The sequence below is a fragment of the Elaeis guineensis genome, chromosome 11, assembly GCF_000442705.2.
Source record: "Elaeis guineensis isolate ETL-2024a chromosome 11, EG11, whole genome shotgun sequence".
Classification (NCBI taxonomy): Eukaryota; Viridiplantae; Streptophyta; class Magnoliopsida; order Arecales; family Arecaceae; genus Elaeis; species Elaeis guineensis.
This window is the reverse complement of record NC_026003.2, coordinates 90488699-90511469: the sequence shown is the minus strand read 5'-3', so window position 1 is coordinate 90511469 and position 22771 is coordinate 90488699. Positions and strand designations below refer to the sequence as shown.

General features: G+C 37.6%; 1 protein-coding gene and 1 non-coding gene across 2 annotated transcripts; both read left to right on the top strand.

Annotated features, from left to right (window-relative positions):
• Positions 1–5332: 5332 nt before the first annotated feature.
• Positions 5333–5794, top strand: LOC140852386 (uncharacterized). The gene has a single exon (XM_073245321.1). It carries the CDS (start codon positions 5333–5335, stop codon positions 5792–5794), a length of 462 nt encoding a protein of 153 aa, XP_073101422.1.
• A 12714-nt stretch (positions 5795–18508) lies between these two features.
• On the top strand, positions 18509–18614 carry LOC140852673 (small nucleolar RNA R71). Its single transcript, XR_012135575.1, has one exon. It is a non-coding gene; the product is annotated as a small nucleolar RNA R71 (small nucleolar RNA).
• Positions 18615–22771: the final 4157 nt, after the last annotated feature.

Sequence of the window (22771 nt, the reverse complement as noted above, 5' to 3'; positions counted from 1 at the left end):
AACGAGACATACAAGACTCTGAAGCAACCATATGCTACTTTTGATAAGAAAATAGACATAACTATCAACTAGTCTCTAAACTCCTGCAAACAAGTCTAATTACACTCTAAATATTGCACACCAATTCATGATTTGTTGTAGTTCTGTTCTTTCATATTATGTTTCATTCTCACAAACTGCTAAAGAAAATCCAAAATCACAAGCATTTGCATCAAAGGTACAATCTTTTCAAATGGATATCTGAAAGAATTAAGAGAAAGAATTCCTCTCTGCTTATTTACACCAACATGAAAAGCTTTCAACACCAGCGCCTATTCTCGCTGATTCCACTCAGATTGTCATTTCAAGAGCCTAGCAATCAAACTCCATTTACATGCATAAACACAAAGGAAATGTGAAACAAAGCAAGCATGGTGGAGATGTCATGCAATGGAGGCCTACCAGAAGAGGTCAAAGGATCAAGCCTAGGAATTGTTGAAGATGGTGGAAGTGATGTGCTATGAGAACTCATCGAAACTGATACCTCGACGAGCTTCTTTGCAGTGGGGGTGTGGTCAAGGTTGGTCATGGTGTGGAGGAGCTCGACAGTGGTGATGAAGCCATTGTCATGCCAGTCAAATTGCTTTCACGTCATCCTCCTCTTCTCTGGCCTCTCCCCAGTTGGACCTCATCCTCTGCAACGTTCTTGCATCCGCCCTTACCCGCTATGGGGCTACTCGATGCCGTCTGTCAAGTGTTCGACAACATCCCAATTCCCATTATTCATTCTCACTTTAGATGCTGTTGGGGGGTTATTCTCCATCTAGGCTGAAGATGGGGATCGGCGGAAAAATGCATGGTAGCATCGTCAGATGTAACATTGGCATAGCAGTGTTGAAAGTGGTAGCATCGTCAGGTGTGGCATCGGCATAACAATGTTAAGGATATCTAGATAAATACAGATGTCTTCCAAATTGATCGAACCTTATGTGTGATCCAATCCTTCTGATTTCAACCAATCCTTGACCTGATCTCTAATTCAATCATCAGCTAGATCCAAGCTTTGGCAGACGACACACTTCGAGCATCCTGACTTTCATTCAAACCGATGTCATAAGCTCAACCCTTGGCTTTCGCATATTCAATCAGTCAGCATATCCATCAATGCCCTCAATCGAAGCTTGCTGATCCTATCTATACTTTCAATTTAAATGCAGAAGCACCTACAGCATCCTGATTGGTGCCAAAACAAACAGGGCAGGCCCAACTACTTGATCCAGCGGTCTCGATTTAAAATCCTAATGTAATCGCACCATGATTCATCTAACAAACTTTCCTAACAACCTAATCATCTCCATCTATAAAAGGAGCTACAAGAGGACCTCTAGAGGCATGCAAGAACTCTCTCTTTCTCTCCACTCCTCATCTGTTGTCTGAGACTGACTTGAGCATCGGAGGATCTCCATCGGAGCCAACTCTGGTCATGATTTTTTTGCATGTCACCTCTCTGAGAGGGATGTGCTATTGATCGGAGAAGCGATTTCAGTGTCAACAGATTGGTACTGGAGGAAGGGACTGACCCAATTTTAAGGAGCAGTAGATCGAGAAAAATGACTTCGCACAAGAGTTCTTTTCGGCTATCTCAAGCCACTGCCACCTTCTAGCAAGTGAAGAACGCACCCCTTCATCCCACTCCGACACCACCATCGAAGATCCCTCAGCAACAGTCGGCGATCATCAGTATAAAGCAATTCAACCTGCTATTCCAGTAGGTCCAGAATCTGACCACCACCATCCAGACCAGGTAGCATATTACAAATGCGCAGGTAGCGATAATGGCAGTGCATCAGATGAGCCACCACACCTGTACTGATAACAGTGGTCCAGCCACCGATGCCATGCTAGTTGGGGAGTCTCACCCGATGGTGCCTCTACAATGACCAGCTCTACCATCGAAAGAGCAACCGCAGATCCCCCTATGAAACCTTGAACTAGGGAAACAGAGTTATCATAGCCATCCTTGCAGTCCAGAAAAGAGGAAGCAGCATTCCCCCAACCCTTGTTTTTAGCAAGGCTCCACTCCCAATTTTTGATTCTCTCCCTGACATCCGATGGATCATACTCCCCGGGATGCAGATATTAGTCGTCAGCTTCGTGAGATGAATGAGTACATTGAAGCTTTCTATAACCAGGCTTTGACGCAAGATGATGGGTTCAATACTGGCCCACCATTTAGTGTCCGAATTATGCAGGAGACACTCCCCAGTAACTTTATATTGCCTCAACTGAAGAATTACGATGGGACCTTTGATCTCATGGATCATTTAGGGAGCTTTAAATCTTTCATGATGTTTCATAGAGCTTTCGATGCTACAATATGCCGAGCCTTCCCCACCACTCCAAAGGGGATTGCCCGACAATGGTTTTTAAGTCTGAAGCCACAGACAATTCATTCTTTTTATCAAATGAGCCATTTATTCATTGGCCATTTTATCAGCAGTAGAAGACAGTGGAAAGGATCGGACTCTCTGATCAACATTAAGCAGAAGGAAGGAGAGTCTCTCTGATCCTATCTCGATCACTTCAGTGCGGTTGTCCTGAAAGTGCATGATCTTGATCAATCAGTTGATATGATTGTCTTGAAAGGCATCCTTCTGAAGAATGCTCTCCAGTATTCACTGGAGAAAAAGTACCCTCACAACTTTGCAGATATGTTAACTCAGGCAGAGAAGTATGCGAGGGCAGATAAAGCTTTTGAAGATGAACCCCTGACTGATGGAGCTGTCGGAGAGAAGGAGGAGATGAAGTCTCTAATAAAAGAGCAACGATGCTCCCACTCTCCACCAAAATGCCAAAGATCCCGAACTCCCTCAAGAAACCATCAACCAAAAAACTCTCGAAAGGAGCAGCGTACATTACTCTTTCACAAGTTCAACAATTATACTCCACTGACTGTCCCCAGAACCCAAGTAATGATGGAGAGTAGAGATCGACTGCCTCTAGCAAGAAAGCTTCGGACTCACATGAAGTAGTGCAATCCAAATAAATTCTACCTTTACCATCACGACCATGGCCATAACACTGAAGATTGTATCCAGTTTTGGGATGAAATTGAGGAGCTTATTAGGTGTGGCTGGTTGGATCAGTTCATTAGACGGTGGCAGGAACGATCAGAGGGACAACGAAGGTCCCTCATCCACCAAAGCAGCGATAGAGAGAACCATCTATGGATCCGCCTCCTGTCAGAATAATAAATACGATAATTAAGGGAAGCTAAGGAAGAATGGAGGAGTCAGCCGAACCATTAAAGAAACGAAGAATTGAAGAACTTATTACCTTTACCGATAAAGATACTGAAGGGGTTCAGTTTTTGCATAATGATGGTTGTATCTTTAAATATTGTAAATTATGATGTACACCACATTCTTGTTGATAATGAAAGTTCAGCTGACATCTTACTTTATGAGATATTCTCTCAAATGGGCATACTATCAGAGCGACTTGGCCAGATGGACTCTCCACTGGTGGGATTCATTGGAGATTCTATACCGATTGAAGGAGTGATCACCCTGACTGTAATAGCCGATCATTCCCTTGAAAATCAAAGGCTCAAGTCGGCTTCCTAGTGGTCCAGGTGCCTTCTACCTACAGCACCATCCTTGGACGTCTGAAACTTAATGCACTTCAAGCTGTGGTATCTATTCACTATCTAAAGATAAAGTTTCCCACCGAGTTCGGAGTTGGTGAAGTCAGGGGAGATCAATTTATGGCATGATAATGCTATTCTATTGTGCTTCACAAAGCAAGATCGTCTGAGACTTATCCAGTCAATGGGCTGGATGCTAGGGATGAACTATCAGAAGAAAGAGGAAAGTTTATGGAGGTCCTGCAAACAATCCCATTAGAAGATGGCAACAAGGATCATACCATCCAAATTGGGTCGAACCTTGACCAGATAACCAGGGAACGTCTAATCTCTTTTTTGCAGAACAATGCTAACGTGTTCGCTCGGACTCCAACTGATATGCCTGGTATTGATCCGGAGGTGATGACATATAAACTAAGTATCAATCCGAACCATCTATTAGTCAAGCAAAAGAAAAAAAGCTTCGCATTTGAATACCAGAAGGTGATTGCTGAAGAAATATACAAGCTTCTTGATGCTGGCTTCGTCCGAGAGGTGGCTTATCCAAAGTGGATCGTAAATGTGGTCCTAGTAAAACAAGCAAATGGCAATGGAAGGTCTGCATCGACTTCACAGATCTTAACAAGACATGCCCAAAGGATAGCTATCCCTTCCCTTCAATCGACCAATTGGTGGATGAGACTTGGGGACATGAACTGCTAACCTTTATGGATGCCTTCTTGGGATATAATTAAATCTGGATGGCTCCTGAAGATTAGGAGAACACTACTTCTATTACTGACCGAGGTTTGTTTTGTTACAGGGTAATGCCCTTTGGTCTGAAAAATACAGGTGCCACTTATCAGCACCTTATAAACAAGAACTTCAAAGATCAGATTGGACGTAACATGGAGATCTACATGGACGACATGCTTGTTAAGAGAAAGACATCCCGAGCCCATATAGAAGACCTCGAGGAGACCTCCGCTACATTAAGAAAGTATCGGATGAGGCTGAACCCATCCAAATATGCCTTTAGAGTTACATCAGACAAGTTCTTAGGCTTCATGGTATCCAGCCGAGGGATAGATGCAAATCCAGAGAAGATCTGAGCCATATAGGAGGTTCAGTGCCTTACAGGCAAGGTAGTAGCACTAAACAGATTTATCTCCAGGTCAACTGAGTGCTGCCTCCTATTCTTTCAAATTTTGAAGCAACCGAAGAACTTTCAATGGACTAAAGAATATCAGCATGCCTTTGAGAAGTTGAAACTATATCTTAGATCTGCACAACTCCTTAGCAAACCAAAAATTGATGAAAAATTTTATTTATATCTTGCACTCTCCCCAATTGTCATAAGCATAGTATTGGTCCATGAGCCAGATAAAGTCCAGAGACCTGTATACTATGTCGGCCACATCTTGCATGATGTAGAGATGAGATATATGAAGTGGAGAAATCGATCTTCACCCTTGTAATCACAGCCATAAGACTCAGCCTTACTTTCATGCACATCCAATCATAGTACTGACTGATCAACTACTTAAAGCTATTTTGCATAGGCCTAATACTTTTGGATGATTGATGAAATGGGTTATCAAACTCATAGAGTTTGATATTAAATTCCAACCTCGGCCATCTATCAAAGCTCAGATCTTGGCAAATTTTATTATAGAATGTACTATCTCTGATGATCAAGAAGCACCAAGTCCAATCCAAGAAGAAATGATGACAGAGCTAGGTTCATCAGAAAAATTGACTGACTCCTGGATAATACATGTAGATGGTTCGTCTAATGTAGCAGGATCAGGAACTGGACTGTTACTTCTAGGACCAGAGGAATTTATTGCAAAATATGCTCTGAGGTTTGATTTCCCAACTACATACAACGAAGCTGAGTATAAGGCCATCCTAGCAGGACTAAGGATCACCAAGGAGCTTGGGATACAGAAGCTTAAGATCTATATAGATTTGCAGCTAGTGGCAGATCAAGTGAAGGGAGACTTTGAAGCTCGAGAGGAGAATATGAAAAAATATCTCCAAAAAGTGAAGGATCTAACATCAAAATTTTTTTACTTCGATATCCAGCAAATCCCCAGGTCGGAGAATTCAAGAGCAGATTTACTTTCTAAGTTGGCAACAACATCATTTCCGAATGGTCTTCCCAAAGAACATTCTTTAAAGTTTTGAAGAAGTCTAGTACTGAGGATCTGATCTAAGTGTTACAGGTTGATGATGAACCCTGCTGGATGGACCCCTTGATCCATTTCCTAAAACATAGGGCATTACTTGCTAATTCAAAGGAAGCTCGGAAGATCAAATATCAAGCTTTTGGATATATTCTTTATGAAAATAAACTCTACAGGTGGTTTTTCTCTTGGCCACTCCTTAGATGTCTTTGTCCTTCTGAGGTAAAATATGTCCTTTGAGAGATGCACGAAGGGATATACAAAAATCATTTAAGTGGTAGATCTTTGACCTACAAAATACTTCGACAGGATTATTATTAGCCTAAAATACAGGATGATGTAACTAACTTCGTCAGTTGATATGACCAGTGCCAAAGAAATGCCAACATTCAGCATCAACTAGCCATCCTGCTAACTCCAATAACCACTCCTTAGCCATTTGCACAATGAAGGATGGACATCTTAGGTCCTTTCTCATAAGCATCAGATCCGAGAAAGTTTCTACTTGTGGCCATCGACTACTTCATCAAATGGATCAAAGCGAAGGCTCTAGCCAAAATCATTGAAGCTAAAGTGATGGATTTTGTTTGAAAATCCATTATTTGTAGATTCAGTCTCCCTTGGATGTTGATTACTAACAACGGGTGATAATTTTTCGACTCAAAGTTTGATGAATTCTATCAAAACTAAGGCATCTCCTAGCATTTTACTTCGGTGGGACATCCGTAAGCCAATGGTGAGGTGGAGGTAACTAACAGAACTATTCTGCAAGGATTGAAAGCCAGGATCAACCAAGCTAAAGGAGCCTGGGTTGAAGAATTTTACAATGTACTATGGACCTACAGGACTACCCAAAGGACCCTTATGGGAGAAACTCTGTTCAATCTCTCCTTCGGAACAAAAGTTGTTATTCCTATAGAGATCAGACTTCCTTCACATTGGATTGAAAATTATGATGATTGAAATAATGCAGACCAACTTCAGACAAGTCTGGATCTACTTGAAGAAGTTCGAGAAAAGGTACAAGTGCGGATGGTAGCTTATCAATAAAGAGTCGCTCGATATTACAACTCTCATATTAAGAACAAGAAATTCAAGACTGGCGATCTATTCCTACATCGAGCCGAAGTCTCACAACCTACAAAACACAGGAAGTTGGCACCTAAGTGAGAAGGTCCCTATTAAGTAGAAGTCATCAGATCTGGAACATATTATCTACAACGATTGGATGGGACATCTTAATCAAGACCATAGAATTCTGAGAACCTCCGTATGTATTATCAATGACGTATGGATGATTCATTAATGAGAATGCCTATTCTTGCAGGACTATTTCCTTCTTTTAATTTTTATTATCACTTTCGTTCTCAATGCGGATCTCTTTTGGAGAATGGTCTATCCATCAAGCAGTAATATAACTTCGAAAAATAGGAAAGGAAAGAAGAAAAAGATAACTACAATCATAAAGGCAAAACATCTACAAAAGAGGTATGCAAAAAGATCCTTCTATTTCTCTTAGTACTTACAAACAACACCAAAAAGGTGTCTTACATGATAGAGAAAAAGAAAAAATAACAAAAAGAAAAAAAAAAGAGGAAGAGAGGATATTTCATCATATCAAGAAAGTCCGACATCACCAAGGCCAAGATTCAGGACAAGAAAGGTCCAATCCTCATCTGAAGAAAAAGCTCCAACTTCTTTGTCGCTGTTTCTAGAACAAAGGCGATGCAGATGCAGCTACGACATCAAATATTTTATCCATACTTTATAGTTCTCAAAGTCTTGAATGAAACCAGTAGCTGAAGCGTCAAGGAGCTCTCCCTTGAAGGCCTCTAAAACTTTATATTCTTTGATGCAATGAAGTTAGGCTTCTTCAAAGGCCTCCTCTGAAGTTTCTGAATAGACTCTTGCCATAGGAGCAGAAGATCCTTCACCTGAAACCACCGTTGGAGGAGGGAAACGACCAAGAGGGGGAGTCTTTGGAGACTTGACCCTTGGTCGCTTCCCCTTTATCCGTTCGGCCTTCTCTTTGGCTACTTCCTTAACTTGATGGAGAGAAGGCTCCATAATAACAGACTGTTGAAGAGGAAAATAGAAATTTTGGTGAACGTATCAGCCACAAATGGAGACACCTATTTATAGAAGTATCAAGTGGCATGCACCTCTCCAATCAGCAATCGGCGATGCCACACATCTAATTCTGAAATGCCAATCATTGCAGCCATTGATAGTATCCACCCGTCTCCAAGGAATAACTTGCGTGGCGCTTCAAAAACCACCTTAATTATTCTTTGAAAATTGCACTTACATTAATAACAAGAGTTCCCAGGCACATGACAACTGGATGTTTGGACTTCTTGGTATAGCCATTCTCCTCCTAATTTTCGATCAAAGACCTCGGTAATTAAGTAGTGGGGGATTACCTATTAGGACCCTCGAAGGCCAAACTTGCTTTTTAACAAGTCAACGCCCATGAAAACCTTAGTTGCATAAGAAATAAAGTCATGGACCAAAGACCTCCATGACTTAGTAGCAGGGGATAATCTATTAGGACCCTTGAAGGCCGAACCTGCTTTTCAGCAAGTCAATGCCCATGAAGATCTTAGTCACACGAGAAATAGAGATAATGTAATACCCCACCCCTAAAATCGGACAAGCATGCTGCACCCCATCCTTAAGAATAAGGACGAAAAAAATTACGATCTATAGCTAAGCTAAAATTAATTAACATCTTTCATAACATACTCACCTTTCAGTCAATAAACTTCACAATCTACTAGTATAAGTACTTCAAATTACTCATTATTTCTCAAAATCAAATCCAAGATTTTATTTACTAAACTATGCTCTATACAAACAGTTCAAAGATAATACATTTAACATTTACTGGTTTCCATAGTCCCAAACACTTATAATACATCCTAAAATATATCCCTCCCACAAGCTAACATGAACAAGTACTGATTTAGATAAATTCCAACATAGAGCAAAATCTCAAAAATGAATACACTTTCCACTAGCTAACTTAACCAACTTCTTCTAGTATGAGTGCTGCAAATGAAATCTCTATGCTGTGCTATGATGCTTTACATCTGCCAAGGAAAAAGAGAAAAATCACATAATGAGACTTTCGTCCCAATGAGTGAAGAGTCCATCTAATACTGAAATTATCGAGGATGTATGACATATCACAAACAATATCATGTATTAAGCACTGCTAAAATAAATTACTATATTTCTAACACTTTTATACCAACCAAAAATAAGATATGCAAAATACCTTTTTGATGCTGAATAAAAATGAATCCATATAAAAGATTATAACAATCACAAGCATATAATTATCACTGACTACATCATGGCACACCATTAAGCCCCATAAACATGTTTCACTATTAAGTCTCCACAGGCATATTATCTCGCCATAGGTATATCTTATCGCCATAGGTACGTTATTTAGCCACAGGCATACTTTTCCGCCATAGGCTTATCATTCCATCACAGACATACTTTTTACCATAGGCATATAGGTTCACCATAGTCTTAAATGTACAGTTTCACCACAGTCTCGTCATAGGCCTCAACTGTACCACAAGCTCATCACTATAGGTATACTATTCAGCTACAGGCACATCATCCGCCACAAGCACTCACATAAGCTTATTGTCAATAAAATCATGTCCTATTTTCAGATTTATATACACATACATTATACTGCCTTGTCGGTATGTTGCTTGATATGATAAGTTTCAAAGTTAGTAAATTGATGCAATATAATTTTATGCCATTAATAATTTGCTCTCCAACCAGCTTTGCATATACATACATATGCATAAGCAATCTACCCATAGAAACAAATACCTATTTTCATGCTTAAATAGGCGTATTTAAACTGTAAAACAACATGATACTGGCTTTCTTTTCAAAATAACCTTTTTCATAAGCAAAGATAATGAAAACACCACAATTAGATGGAGTTCACTCACCTCTTAATGGTTTTTAGATCATCTTGGTGCTTAACTCATTTAAAATAGCTCTCAAAAGCCTCCTTCCTTTTCTTATAAAGTTAATATATACAGATTAATATGACACTAACATGATACATGAATAGAAAAACACTTGCTTTACCTCCTTAGACTTGTTCTTTAACTCTTTTAGTTCTCACTTCTATTTCATCTTATTTTACCCTGATTAGGGTTAGTTACACTTCAACATCAGTCAAGAATTTCTCTGCAAATTAACTATATTTTCTTCTTATAAGTGGTTTCAAGAATTTCTCTGCAAATTAACAATATTAGCCAATTGCTGAATTACATTGGGTTGGTTTTCATTAAAATTGACAACAGCAGCTAATCCTTCCATTTTAGGCTTAAACCCAAGGTTTAGTTCACTAAACACCAAGTCTTGTAACTATTTCTCAAGGCTTAACTTCATTCTATTGTAGAGAATAAAAATCCTTATCTCAGATAATGAAACTCAGCTGCTGTCCACAAAAATTGCTTCTTTTTCTTGTCACCAGCACTTCTACTCCTTCAATAAAATTTATCCTTAACTCTTTCTTTTTCAACTGAATCTCTCTTCAATTTCTTGCTGAAAACACCTCTTTTCCCAGCCCTCACTGTCCTTTATCTTTTTTTTGCTTCTATTTTTGGATAAAGAATCAGAATAATAGATAAGAAAAATTAGGGGCTAATGTTTTGGAAAAAAATAAATTAAAGAATAACTTGCTAAGTGTCAACCCCAGGAATAACATAACCAACAAAATATCTTGATTTTCTAACCTTTTATTTATCTCATGAAGCTGCTCAGTCATCTCCCCCAAATAATTTTTTAAAATTAGATAAAATATTCAGATTTTAAAATCTTGATCCGTTATTTTTCGCAGACTTAGTCGACTCATCCTGAGACTGAGTCGACTGAATATAAAACTGGATCGACCAACCTATGCTCCACCATAGATCTTCTGATATACTTTTTATTCTTTACAACTTAGTCGATCCATCTTTAAACTTAGTCGACCCAGTCCCCTGGAGTTTAGAAATTTATTGTAATTCATCAATTTATATCTCAAAATTTTTCCACACACATAAATTACTTCACCTCTATTGCTTGATTTATATTCAAATACTCAAGAAATGCCATAACCTATGCAAATAAATACTTCTTATGAATTCAAATTTCAAATACCACCTCATTCTCAATTTAGGATGTTATATTTCCTCCCTCCTTAAAATAATTTCATCCTCAAAATTGATATACTACAAGGTTAAAATATTAAGGACATAGAGTTCAATCCTTTATAACATTCTCTAAATTAGCACTACATCCTATTGATTAACTTGATAGTTCAGGCCAGCATGCTTCCACTGTTCCCCTCTGATTCAATTCACTAAATATTTAAGGTTTCTCCTTCTGCTCAACTAGATAACAATTGATCAGATATACACAATACAATATAGCAAGCTCAGGTCAAAGATCTATCCCACTTTGTATTCTGATTAAATTTTACTTGTTGAAATCAAAGATATAACTATCATCCCTACCCATCGATACTAGTCCTCACCATATTCGCTTGTACATCAGTAATATAATTGTCACCCCTGATCTGAAATTTTTATGGAGCATTTGACTTTGGTGGGTGATGTGCAAATCTTAAAATTTGTAAATAAAATCGCAAGCGCACGGTGTGCAGAGTAGCACGACCAGCGAGTACGGGTCGATCCCACAGAGACTTGGTTTAAAAATAATTTTTAAATCTATGCTCAAGCGAGCTTTAACAAAAATCGAAAGTCGAAAGTTGTTTGCTAAAGACAATAAGACTAAGGATCTAGGGTTTTTGAATCCACTAAATCTAGATTAGGGAATTCTACCTAGAATTTTTCTTATTGATCCTAACGACTACTCCTCTTGTCTTTCCCAAGCATAGATTATGAAGGGACTAAGGCCCAACGATAATCCATCAAGATTCTTTACAGGGGAGTAGTAACTAGGATCCCTTAGGGTTTTCTCCTCCTATGCACTGAATCAAGCATGAACTATGAAGGGACTCTGACCCAACTGTAGTTCATCAAAAATTCTTGGCAAAAGAGGAAGAAAAAAAAATCCTAAGAAAAAGAAAGAACCCTATGTAAAATCCCTACTCATGATCTAGCTTCATCGCAAACCCTAGAAGGGATGCTTAGCTAGACATGATCTAAATCTACTTGCAAAATTTAAATGCAGAAAAATAAACTACCCTAATTTCATAAATTAAACTATCCTAATTGCATAAATTTAAACTGCATAATTTAAACTAACCTAATTGCATAAAATTAAATTGCATAAATTAAACTATCCTAATTGCAAGAAAAATAAATTGCATAATGTAAAGAGATGAAATTACATAAAAATAAGATTTTATATAAAAAAATTTATTACAAAAATCTCAAAGCTCAAGGCTTGAGAAGAGAGCTAAAAACTCCACTATCTAGGGTTACAAGCTTGATCGGAAGGAAGAATACATAAAACAAGGGCCTTTGGGGACTTTTTATAGGCATTTGGGGGTTATAAGGTTTTCAAAACTTTAGATGTGGGACTAAGAGGTTTTAGAGGGTTGTTAGGGGGGTTTATGGTGTGCCGATGGGTCCATGGTCCATGCGCCTGTTGCTGTAGACCAGGCGGCTAACCAGATCACCAAATTAGTTGATTTTTGATCAATTTTGATCTGATTTGACTCGGATTTGACCCAATTGAGTCTTCTTTCTTCATTCTTCAATTCCTGAGTCAATTTAACTCCGTTTTGCATAAAATTTACGCCGTTGGAATCTTCTTTCTTTGTTCTTTCTATTGATGATCTCTTCTTCTACAAAATATAATAATAAGTATCAATTTCTTAATAAAGTTAGATAATTTAGATATTAATTGATACTTTTTATGTCAATTTGTGACATAAATCACACCCCCCAACTTAATCATTGCTAGTCCCTTAGCAATATACCAAAATAAGATCATATTTCAAAAAGATCCTTCCTTTGCAAATTAATTTAAGATCGAAATTCAAGAAATTTTCTAGTATTACTAAGTAATGAGCTTCGAATTAGAATCGGTAGTCAGTCTACTTAGAAGCTTTCTTAGAGTACACTTAAAGTTTTATAGCACTTGTGTGAGTGATAACTAACTTAGTATTTCAGTATTAACTTGTACAGGCCAATTGTATCATTTTTCATAACTTAGTTCGATTAATTTTCTATACACCCCAGATTAAACAAAGAACTAAGGTAGCTTTCACACTGTTTTTTTTTTTTTTTTTTTTTTTTTTTTGCTGAGCATCCTGGCCTTCCAACCACTGTTTGATGCGAATCTCAACACTTGACTTAGGTGAAGAGACCCGGTTACTAGGCTTAGGGCAATCCACATTTACTCTATGTTTTGTATTTTATTTCAGGCAGGTAGCTCTTTCCTTAAATTCAAATTTCTTCAATTGGGGTGTAGAGAAAATTATCTAATTTAAATAATACTCAAATCCTTAATTGGCCTTACAATTAACACCTACTTTACCTTGTTAGTGTGCATGTGCAATTGGAAGTGCTAATAGTCTTTAAATGACCTAAGCCACCAAGAGTCTAACCAGCTAATCTTCTCCGTGACTCACTACATTAGCAAATACTTTCTAACTTACTCTTATTTCTTTATAGATTAATTTATTTCATATATATATATATATATATATATATATATTTTATTTTTTTATATAATATATTAAATACAAGAAATAACTCATAGTGGAAGGAAAAGGAAATGATAACACCTGATTTTGTTCAAGCTCTCCCCCCAACTTGACCGACATTGTCCCCAATGGAGTTTATCTAATTTATTTGTCCTAAGCAAACTGAAAACAAAGAAAGTATTAGAAATTAAATAAGCTGGGTTGCCTCCCAGAAGTGCTAAGTTTTATGTCTTCAGCCAGACCAAACCTCGAAGCAACTTAATCAGAATAAGTTGGTTCATAAAGAACCATGGCATCTTCAACAGTCTTGACAGGTAATTCCAAGAATGGTTTTAATCGTTGACCATTAACTTTAAAGATAACACCATTACTTGGGTTTTCAATCTCAACAGCTCCGTGTGAAAAGACTTTCTTTACTAAAAATGGTCCTGTCCATCTAGACCTAAGCTTTTCTGGAAACAGATGTAATCTAGAGTTATATAAGAGTACCTTTTGTCCGATATTGAAAGTTTTTCTCATAATTGATTGATCATGAAATGCTTTGGTTCGTTCCTTGTATATCTTTGCATTTTGATAGGCTTCATTTCTAAGTTCTTCTAATTCATTCAATTGAAGCCTCCTATGGTTTCCAGCGTCATTCAAATTTGTATTTAGTTGTTTGATGGCCCACATGGCTTTGTGTTCTATCTCAATAGGCAAGTGACATGGTTTACCAAACACAATCCTATAAGGAGACATTCCTAGATTGGTCTTGAAAGCGGTTCGGTATGCCCAAAGTGCATCAATTAATTTCAAAGACCAATCCTTTCTATTGGCACTAACAGTTTTTTCCAGGATCTGTTTGATTTGTCGGTTTGACACTTCAACTTGCCCACTAGTTTGAGGATGATATGGTGTGGCTAATTTGTGGGTGACATTATACTTTTTCATCAATGTTGCAAAAGGTCGGTTACAAAAATGGGTTCTCCGATCACTAATGATTGCCCTAGGAATACCGAAACGGGAGAGAATATTTTCTTTAAGAAACTTAATGACCATTTTGCTATCGGGTGTTTTACATGCAATTGCTTCTACCCACTTTGAAACATAATCAACTGCTACTAGAATATATTCATTTCCAAAGGAATTTGAAAATGGTCCCATGAAATCGATCCCCCAAACATCAAAAACTTCAACTACCAAGATTGGGTTGAGTGGCATCATGTGTCGCTTGGTGATTCGACCCATTTTCTGACATTGAGCACAACTTTTACAATATTCATGAGCATCCTTAAACAAATTGGGCCAATAAAAATCACATTGGAGAACCTTAGCAGCAGTTTTCTTAGACGCGAAGTGACCCCCACATGCTTGATCATGATAAAAAGATAAAATATTCATGACTTCGTTATCTGGGATACACCTTCTAATAATTTGATCAGGACATTGTTTAAAAAGATAAGGATCATCCCAAATAAAATACTTCACTTGAGTAAAGAATTTATATTTATCCTGCTTAGTCCAATGAGAAGGTATCTTACCTATGGCTAAATAATTTACAATATCAGCAAACCAAGGTTCAGTAGACACAGACATGAGTTGCTCATCTGGGAAAGATTCATTGATGGGTGGTTCACTAGATGGTGCGACTGAAATTTGGGACAAATGATCTGCTACAACGTTCTCAGTGCCTTTCTTGTCCCTAATTTCTAGGTCAAATTCTTGAAGGAGCAAAATCCATCTGATTAAGCGTGCCTTGGCATCCTTCTTTGCTAGGAGATGTCTAATGGCTGAGTGATCGGTGTAAATAATGGTGTGGGTCCCAACCAAATAAGATCTAAATTTTTCTAAAGCAAAGACAACGGCAAGGAACTCCTTCTCAGTTGTGGTGTAGTTAAGCTGCGCATCATTTAAGATTTTACTTACATAATATATCACTCTAGGCAGCTTATTTATTCGTTGACCTAAGATTGCGCCCACAACATGATCGGACGCATCACACATTAATTCAAATGGTTCAGACCAGACAGGAGGATGAATGATTGGAGCTGATACAAGTGTATTTTTTAGAAATTCAAAGAATTTCAAGCACTCATGAGTAAATTCAAATTTGGTATCCTTTGCCAAAAGATTAGTCAGTGGACATGCTACTTTGCTAAAGTTGGCAATAAACCTTCTATAGAATCCAGCATGACCTAAAAATGAACGTATTTCTTTCACAGATTTAGGTGGTGGAAGACTTGCAATTAGATCTATTTTGGCCTTGTCCACTTCAATCCCCTTTTTAGAAATGACATGGCCAAGAACTATTCCCTGTTTGACCATAAACTGACATTTTTCCCAGTTGAGAACTAGGTGCTTCTCCTTACATCATTCTAGAACTAATTGCAGGTGATTCAGACACTCGAAGAAGTTAGGCCAAAAACAGAAAAGTCATCCATAAAAATTTCTAGAAATCGTTCTATCATATCTGAAAATATGCTGATCATGCATCTCTGGAAGGTTGCCGGTGCATTACATAGTCCAAAGGGCATTCGTCTATAGGCAAAAGTACCAAATGGACAGGTGAATGTAGTCTTTTCTTGATCTTCAGCGGCTATAGGGATCTGGTTGTAACCGGAGTATCCATCAAGAAAACAGTAAAACTCTTGTCCGGCTAGTCTTTCCAACATTTGATCAATAAATGGCAAAGGAAAGTGATCTTTCCTTGTCGCAGCATTCAACTTTCTATAGTCTATACAGACCCTCCATCCCGTTTGGGTCCTAGTTGGGATAAGTTCGTTTGCATCATTTTGGACCACTGTTACCCCAGATTTCTTGGGTACTACTTGAACTGGGCTTACCCAAGGGCTATCAGAAATAGGATAAATTATTCCACTATCTAGGAGTTTCAGAATCTCCTTTTTAACTACATCCTTCATAACTGGATTAAGCCTTCTTTGGGCTTCTCTTGTTGGTTTAGCCTCTTCCTCTAAGTATATTCTATGTTGAACTATAGAAGGGCTTATTCCTTTGATATCTGCAATGGTCCAACCTATTGCCTCTTGATTTGCTTTTAGAACTGACAATAACTCCTCTTGCTTGGGATCTAGGTCTGATGCAATAATTACAGGCAAAGTTTCTTTGGGTCCTAGATATGCATACTTGAGATGTTCTGGGAGGAACTTCAGTTCTAAAATGGGTGCTTCCTCTATCGATGGTTTAGGTGATGAGTTCACCATCTCAATGATTGGTTTAGTAGGAAGTGTCGATTCCTGATTAATTGATTTTCTTTAAGTATTTCATTGACATCCTCAGACTCATGGATTAACCAGGGGTTAGACTCTAGGTCGACTTCATCATCACTAATGTCAATGGATTCATAAATACCATCTTGGACTACATTGACATCAGCATGAGAAGAGGATTCCTGTTCTAAGTTAAAAAACATTAAGCTCAATGGTCATATTCCCAAAGGATAACTTCATTAGACCATTTCGACAATTGATTTCAGCATTGGCCGTAGCTAAGAATGGTCTTCCTAAAATGACAGGTATATATCCTTTAGGATTCGCAACTGGCTCAGTCTCTAAAATAATAAAATCTACAGGAAAAATAAAATTTTCAACCTTTATCAGAACATCCTCGACCATTCCCTTAGGGATCCTGAGAGATCTATCGGCTAACTGTAATGTGATCCCAGTAGGTTGAAGTTTTTCTAATCCTAGTTGTTCATACACCGAATATGGAAGGATATTCACACTAGCTCCTAGATCTAGCAAGGCCTTTTTTATATTGGTTTCTCCAATAACATAAGAAATTGTTGGAGCTCCAGGGTCCTTATATTTAATTGGCACATGGCTAGATAGGTATGAACTGACACTTGCAGCCAAAAATGCTTTCTTTGGTACATTAGTGGTCCTTTTCCTAGTGCAAAGATCTTTTAAAAATTAGGCATAAGTTAGAACCTGATGGATTATATCTAAAAAAGGAATATTAACTTGGACTTGTTTAAATACCTCTAAAATTTTGTCTAAATATTCAGATTTATTGAATTTCAGTCTGTTTGGAAAAGAGCTCTAGGATTTTTAAGTACTGGACTAGGTGAATTTTCAGTTTCTGGTGCTTGAGGTTGAAAGGTAGTAGTTTTAGAAGGTGACTCGGCAGATGAGTCATCTATATCATCAAGTGCAACTACCTTATTGTTTATTTGTTTTTCTGATCTTAAGGTATGAATGGCATTTACACCATTAACTTGGTTTTCTTGTTGGGGTCGTGGACCATTTTGGTTCCTAGGATTTGGCTCATGTTGGCTAGGTAACCTACCATGTTCTCGTTCACTAATGGTCGAAGCCAGCTGACTTACTTGCATTTCCAGACGGGCTATAGCTTGGGTGTTATTATTTATGAGTTGACCCATGGTTTGCATAAAGCTGGTATGTGTTTTCATCATGGCTTCTAGGCTTTTCTCTAAAGAGATAATTTTTTGTCATTATCATGGAAGCCTGGCGGGTTGTTCATTACTGGGTTGGACCTTAGATTTTGCTGATTGAAATTTGGATTGCCTACATTAGGATTCTGGGACCATGAGAAATTCGAGTGATTCCTCCAACCTGGGTTATATGTGGGTGCATAAGGATTGTTCAATGGTCCTTGATAGGTGGCATTCACCTGTGCACACTCATTCGAGTAGGAACATTCTTCTAAGACATGGTCTGGTGCATTGCACCCTTTACACATGGGTGCAGATATTTGATTTATATTGGTGGTCTCTGTAATTCTAAGGCTTCCAATCTACGTGTTAAGGTTGCAATCTTGGCCTCTGATGCTAGGGTTGGTTGAATTTGATGCATTCCTCCTCTTGAAGATGTAGCTTTATCAGGTTCCCTAGTTGTTTCCCACTGTAAATTTTTCTCGGCTAGATCTTCTAAGAATTGCCAAGCTTCAGTAGTTTCTTTGTCCATAAATTGGCCTTGGCACATGGACTCTAGCATGGTTCTTGAGTTTGAATCTAACCCCTCATAGATGATCTGGCATAGTCTCCAAGTTTCTATTCCATGGTGTGGGCATTGGGTCAAAAGATTCTTGAAACGATCAAAGTATTCCAAAATGATTCACCAGCTAGTTGGTAAAATTGATTTATTTCATTCCTAATCCTAGCTGTTTTATGATGGGGAAAAATATTTTTTAAAAATATTCTCACAAAGCCCTCCCAGGTAGTGACAGAATAGTTTGGCAGACTATAAAACCACTTCTTAGCATTGTCCTTAAGGACAAAGTTGATTAATCTAAGTTTGACCTCATCCTCTGTTAATTGCAGTTTCATGGTTGCACATACCTCCTCAAATTCTCTAATAAATATATAAGCATCCTCTAATCCTGTGAATTTTGGAAGCATATTTATGATTTGAGGTTTGATTTCAAAATTGTTAGCTGTGGGTTGTGGCAACCTGATACAAGATGGTTGGATGGAGCCAACTGGATAACACAAATCCTTAAGGTCATGGTTGGATTGGTTCAGCCATTGGAACAACAGGAATTGACTCAATTTAACTAGACGACCCGACACTCTTCTCCACACACGAGGTGTACGGTTCTCGATGTTTATATAATTTTTTTTTATAAAATTTTTATGTATAAGAAAAAGAAAGAGAAAAAATTCTAAAGAGAAGATCCTAAGGAGTTCTAAATCTAAAAAAAAGTAACCAAATTAATTTAAATTTTAATATTTTTTTTTTCAAACAAGTGAAATAATAAATTAAACTCAATCTATCCTAGGGTTAACCTAAATCTAGACAGCTCCTAACTGTTCCAAGATGACCTTCAAGCCTTCCAAGTGGAGATTGATCAACTAGTTAGCCAGGTAAGTATAAGAGGTGGGAGGTTCACTCATCGTTGCCTTTCTAGACACCAAACGAGTTGGCCAGGCCAGCAACTGAACCAATTTAACAAACCACCCTCAGGGACTTGCCTAGACACCAACTAATCAAACAACTCAAACTTGGTAGAACTCTTAGGGTTTCTTATCCTATTAAGCTCGAATTCCTTAAGGTTAAAGTCTAATTGATTTTAAGATTAAAAGTCTAGGTAATGCAATATGATGGAGATGGTTTTTGGGCTAAGGAAGGGTAATGAAATCCCCACCTTATCTTGTTAATGGGTTGATGCCCTTAGATTAATTATGAAAATGCAAATGCAAATAAACAAGATGACCAAGAATGTAAAAGATTTTAATTTAGAATTTTTTTTTATTTTGATATTTTACTTCACGATTATGAAATGTCTTTTTTTGTTTTATATATATTTTTTTTGTGATTAAGTAAATTCAAATGATTAGGTCTAAAGCAAAAGTAATTAACTAAAAATAATAAAAGAGAAATTAGAAGTGTACCTGAGTTTTCCAGCAATCACCAACTAAATATAGAAACCTAAAGGAAAAAGAAAGAGAGTTATAACGCACGAAGAACAAATATTTGAAAATAATTTAAAACGCCAAATCCCCGGCAACGGCGCCAAAAACTTGATGTGCAAATCTTAAAATTTTAAATAAAACTGCAAGCGCACGGTGTGCAGAGTAGCACGACCAGCGAGTACGGGTCGATCCCACAGAGACTTGGTTTAAAAATGATTTTCAAATCTATGCTCAAGCGAGCTTTAACAAAAATCGAAAGTCGAAAGTTGTTTGCTAAAGACAATAAGACTAAGGATCTAGAGTTTTTGAATCCACTAAATCTAGATTAGGAAATTCTACCTAAAATTTTTCTTATTGATCCTAACGACTACTCCTCTTGTCTTTCCCAAGCATAGATTATGAAGGGACTAAGGCCCAACGATAACCCATCAAGATTCTTTACAGGGGAGTAGTAACTAGGATCCCTTAGGGTTTTCTCCTCCTATGCACTGAATCAAGCATGAACTATGAAGGGACTCTGACCCAACTGTAGTTCATCAAAAATTCTTGGCAAAAGAGGAAGAAAAAAAACCCTAAGAAAAAGAAAGAACCCTATGTAAAATCCCTACTCATGATCTAGCTTCATCGCAAACCCTAGAAGGGATGCTTAGCTAGACATGATCTAAATCTACTTGCAAAATTTAAATGCAGAAAAATAAACTACCCTAATTTCATAAATTAAACTATCCTAATTGCATAAATTTAAACTGCATAATTTAAACTAACCTAATTGCATAAAATTAAATTGCATAAATTAAACTATCCTAATTGCAAGAAAAATAAATTGCATAATGTAAAGAGATGAAATTGCATAAAAATAAGATTTTATATAAAAAAAATTTATTACAAAAATCTCAAAGCTCGAGGCTTGAGAAGAGAGCTAAAAACCCCACTATCTAGGGTTACAAGCTTGATCGGAAGGAAGAATACATAAAACAAGGGCCTTTGGGGGCTTTTTATAGGCATTTGGGGGTTATAAGGTTTTCAAAACTTTAGATGTGGGACTAAGAGTTTTAGAGGGTTGTTAGGGGGTTTATGGTGGCGATGGGTCCATGGTCCATGCGCCTGTTGCTGTGGACCAGACGGCTAACCAGATCACCAAATTAGTTGATTTTTGACCAATTTTGATCTGATTTGACTCGGGTTTGACCCAATTGAGTCTTCTTTCTTCATTCTTCAATTCCTGGGTCAATTTAACTCCGTTTTGCATAAAATTTACGCCGTTGGAATCCTCTTTCCTTGTTCTTTCTATTGATGATCTCTTCTTCTGCAAAATATAATAACAAGTATCAATTTCTTAATAAAGTTAGATAATTTAGATATTAATTGATACTTTTTATGTCAATTTGTGACATAAATCAAGTGATCAACTGTGTTTTATTGGATGGCCAGTTCTGTAAAAGGTACAGACTTCATTTCTTCATGAGCAACGTAGTGAAAAATATGCAAGTAATTCAAATATTTTAGTGAAACAAGTCTTTTTTTTTTTTTGAAAAAAAAAAAAAAGGATCTTATCCCTTTTCAATTTCTTCTATATTTAATTCTTTACCTGGTTTATTGATAAGCATCTATAGTAATGAAATTTGTATTCTTTTTGACAGAATGAGAAGTGTACTTTTTAATAACAAAAATGAATCTAAGAGGTTAAGATTATCCCTTATCATCAAAAAAGATCTTAAGATCATGGTCAGTAGGCATTTTTAGGTTGCACATGGTATGTCGACATGTCCACACATGCAAAAATAATCAACGACGGAAATTCCATTAAAGAGTGGAATATATGTAACTCTATCATAAGAAAACGCCAATAATTACAGCAAACATATAGTTTTATATGGCATCATGTCCTCCCTCGACATGAGTTCCTCTCACATAATCTTTGGACAAGGTTCGACCGCTGATCACATACAAATATTTTATTGAAAAAGTTAACGTTTCAAAAGGGATCCTGGTACATGTCTTTATAATTTCCTTTAAGCCAAGGAGCCAAAACAACCATGTTTAGTTACATATCCTGGTACATGGCTTTATAATATTGCCCCATTTAAAAGGCTGATCTTTTGACTTTCCAGCATGCCTCTATACACTTTGCAAAGGTTGTACCATAATATCTCTTGCAAAAATTAGTGGTAGGACCCAGTAGGAAGTGGCTTTGTAGTGGGCACTGTGATGATCCTCTATCAGGGTCCATCTACCACCGTTTTCCTTCATCAAATGATGAATGGAGCAGACAAATACTCCCCAGCTTGTAGCTGTTGCCCATGTACTGACACGTCAAATCTACAAAAGCTTGTGGACACATCCATAAATTTCACAGGTGGCTATCTCTGTCATCCTGTTTAGGCTAAGCATGCATCCCTCCACAGGTTGGTAGACTCAGATGATATCTTTGTAGATATTTCCCACTTCTTCGAGGAGAAAAAGGTTTAGGATAAAGCAATGAGAGAACCATGTGGCCCTCGTCCTTGGGGGTTGGGCCTTTGCTCGAGGGGCACCACCAAGTAGTTATGGTCAAGGGTTAGATATCCATATCGTATCGTGTGCCCCGAACATGACTAAAGTCCGCCAGTTATGACGATAATGTTGACCATTCGCCACGGAATTTGAGGCGCCCATGGGTTTTGCTTCACTTGTGCCGAAGCGTGTACAAAGTTTGCATCTTGTCCTGGATTGCATGTCCTGGTCATCCCTCCCAATCACGTGGCTCCATTTATCGGCATATCATTGTTCATACGTGTAAAATAAATAGAGGATTGGGGAAGATCCAAGAATATGCCGGATATCGTGGCCTTGAGGTGTTGATGCTATTGTTATTATAATGTGAAATAATATTCTCTATTTCTTGTGTTTTTTTTTTTATAAAT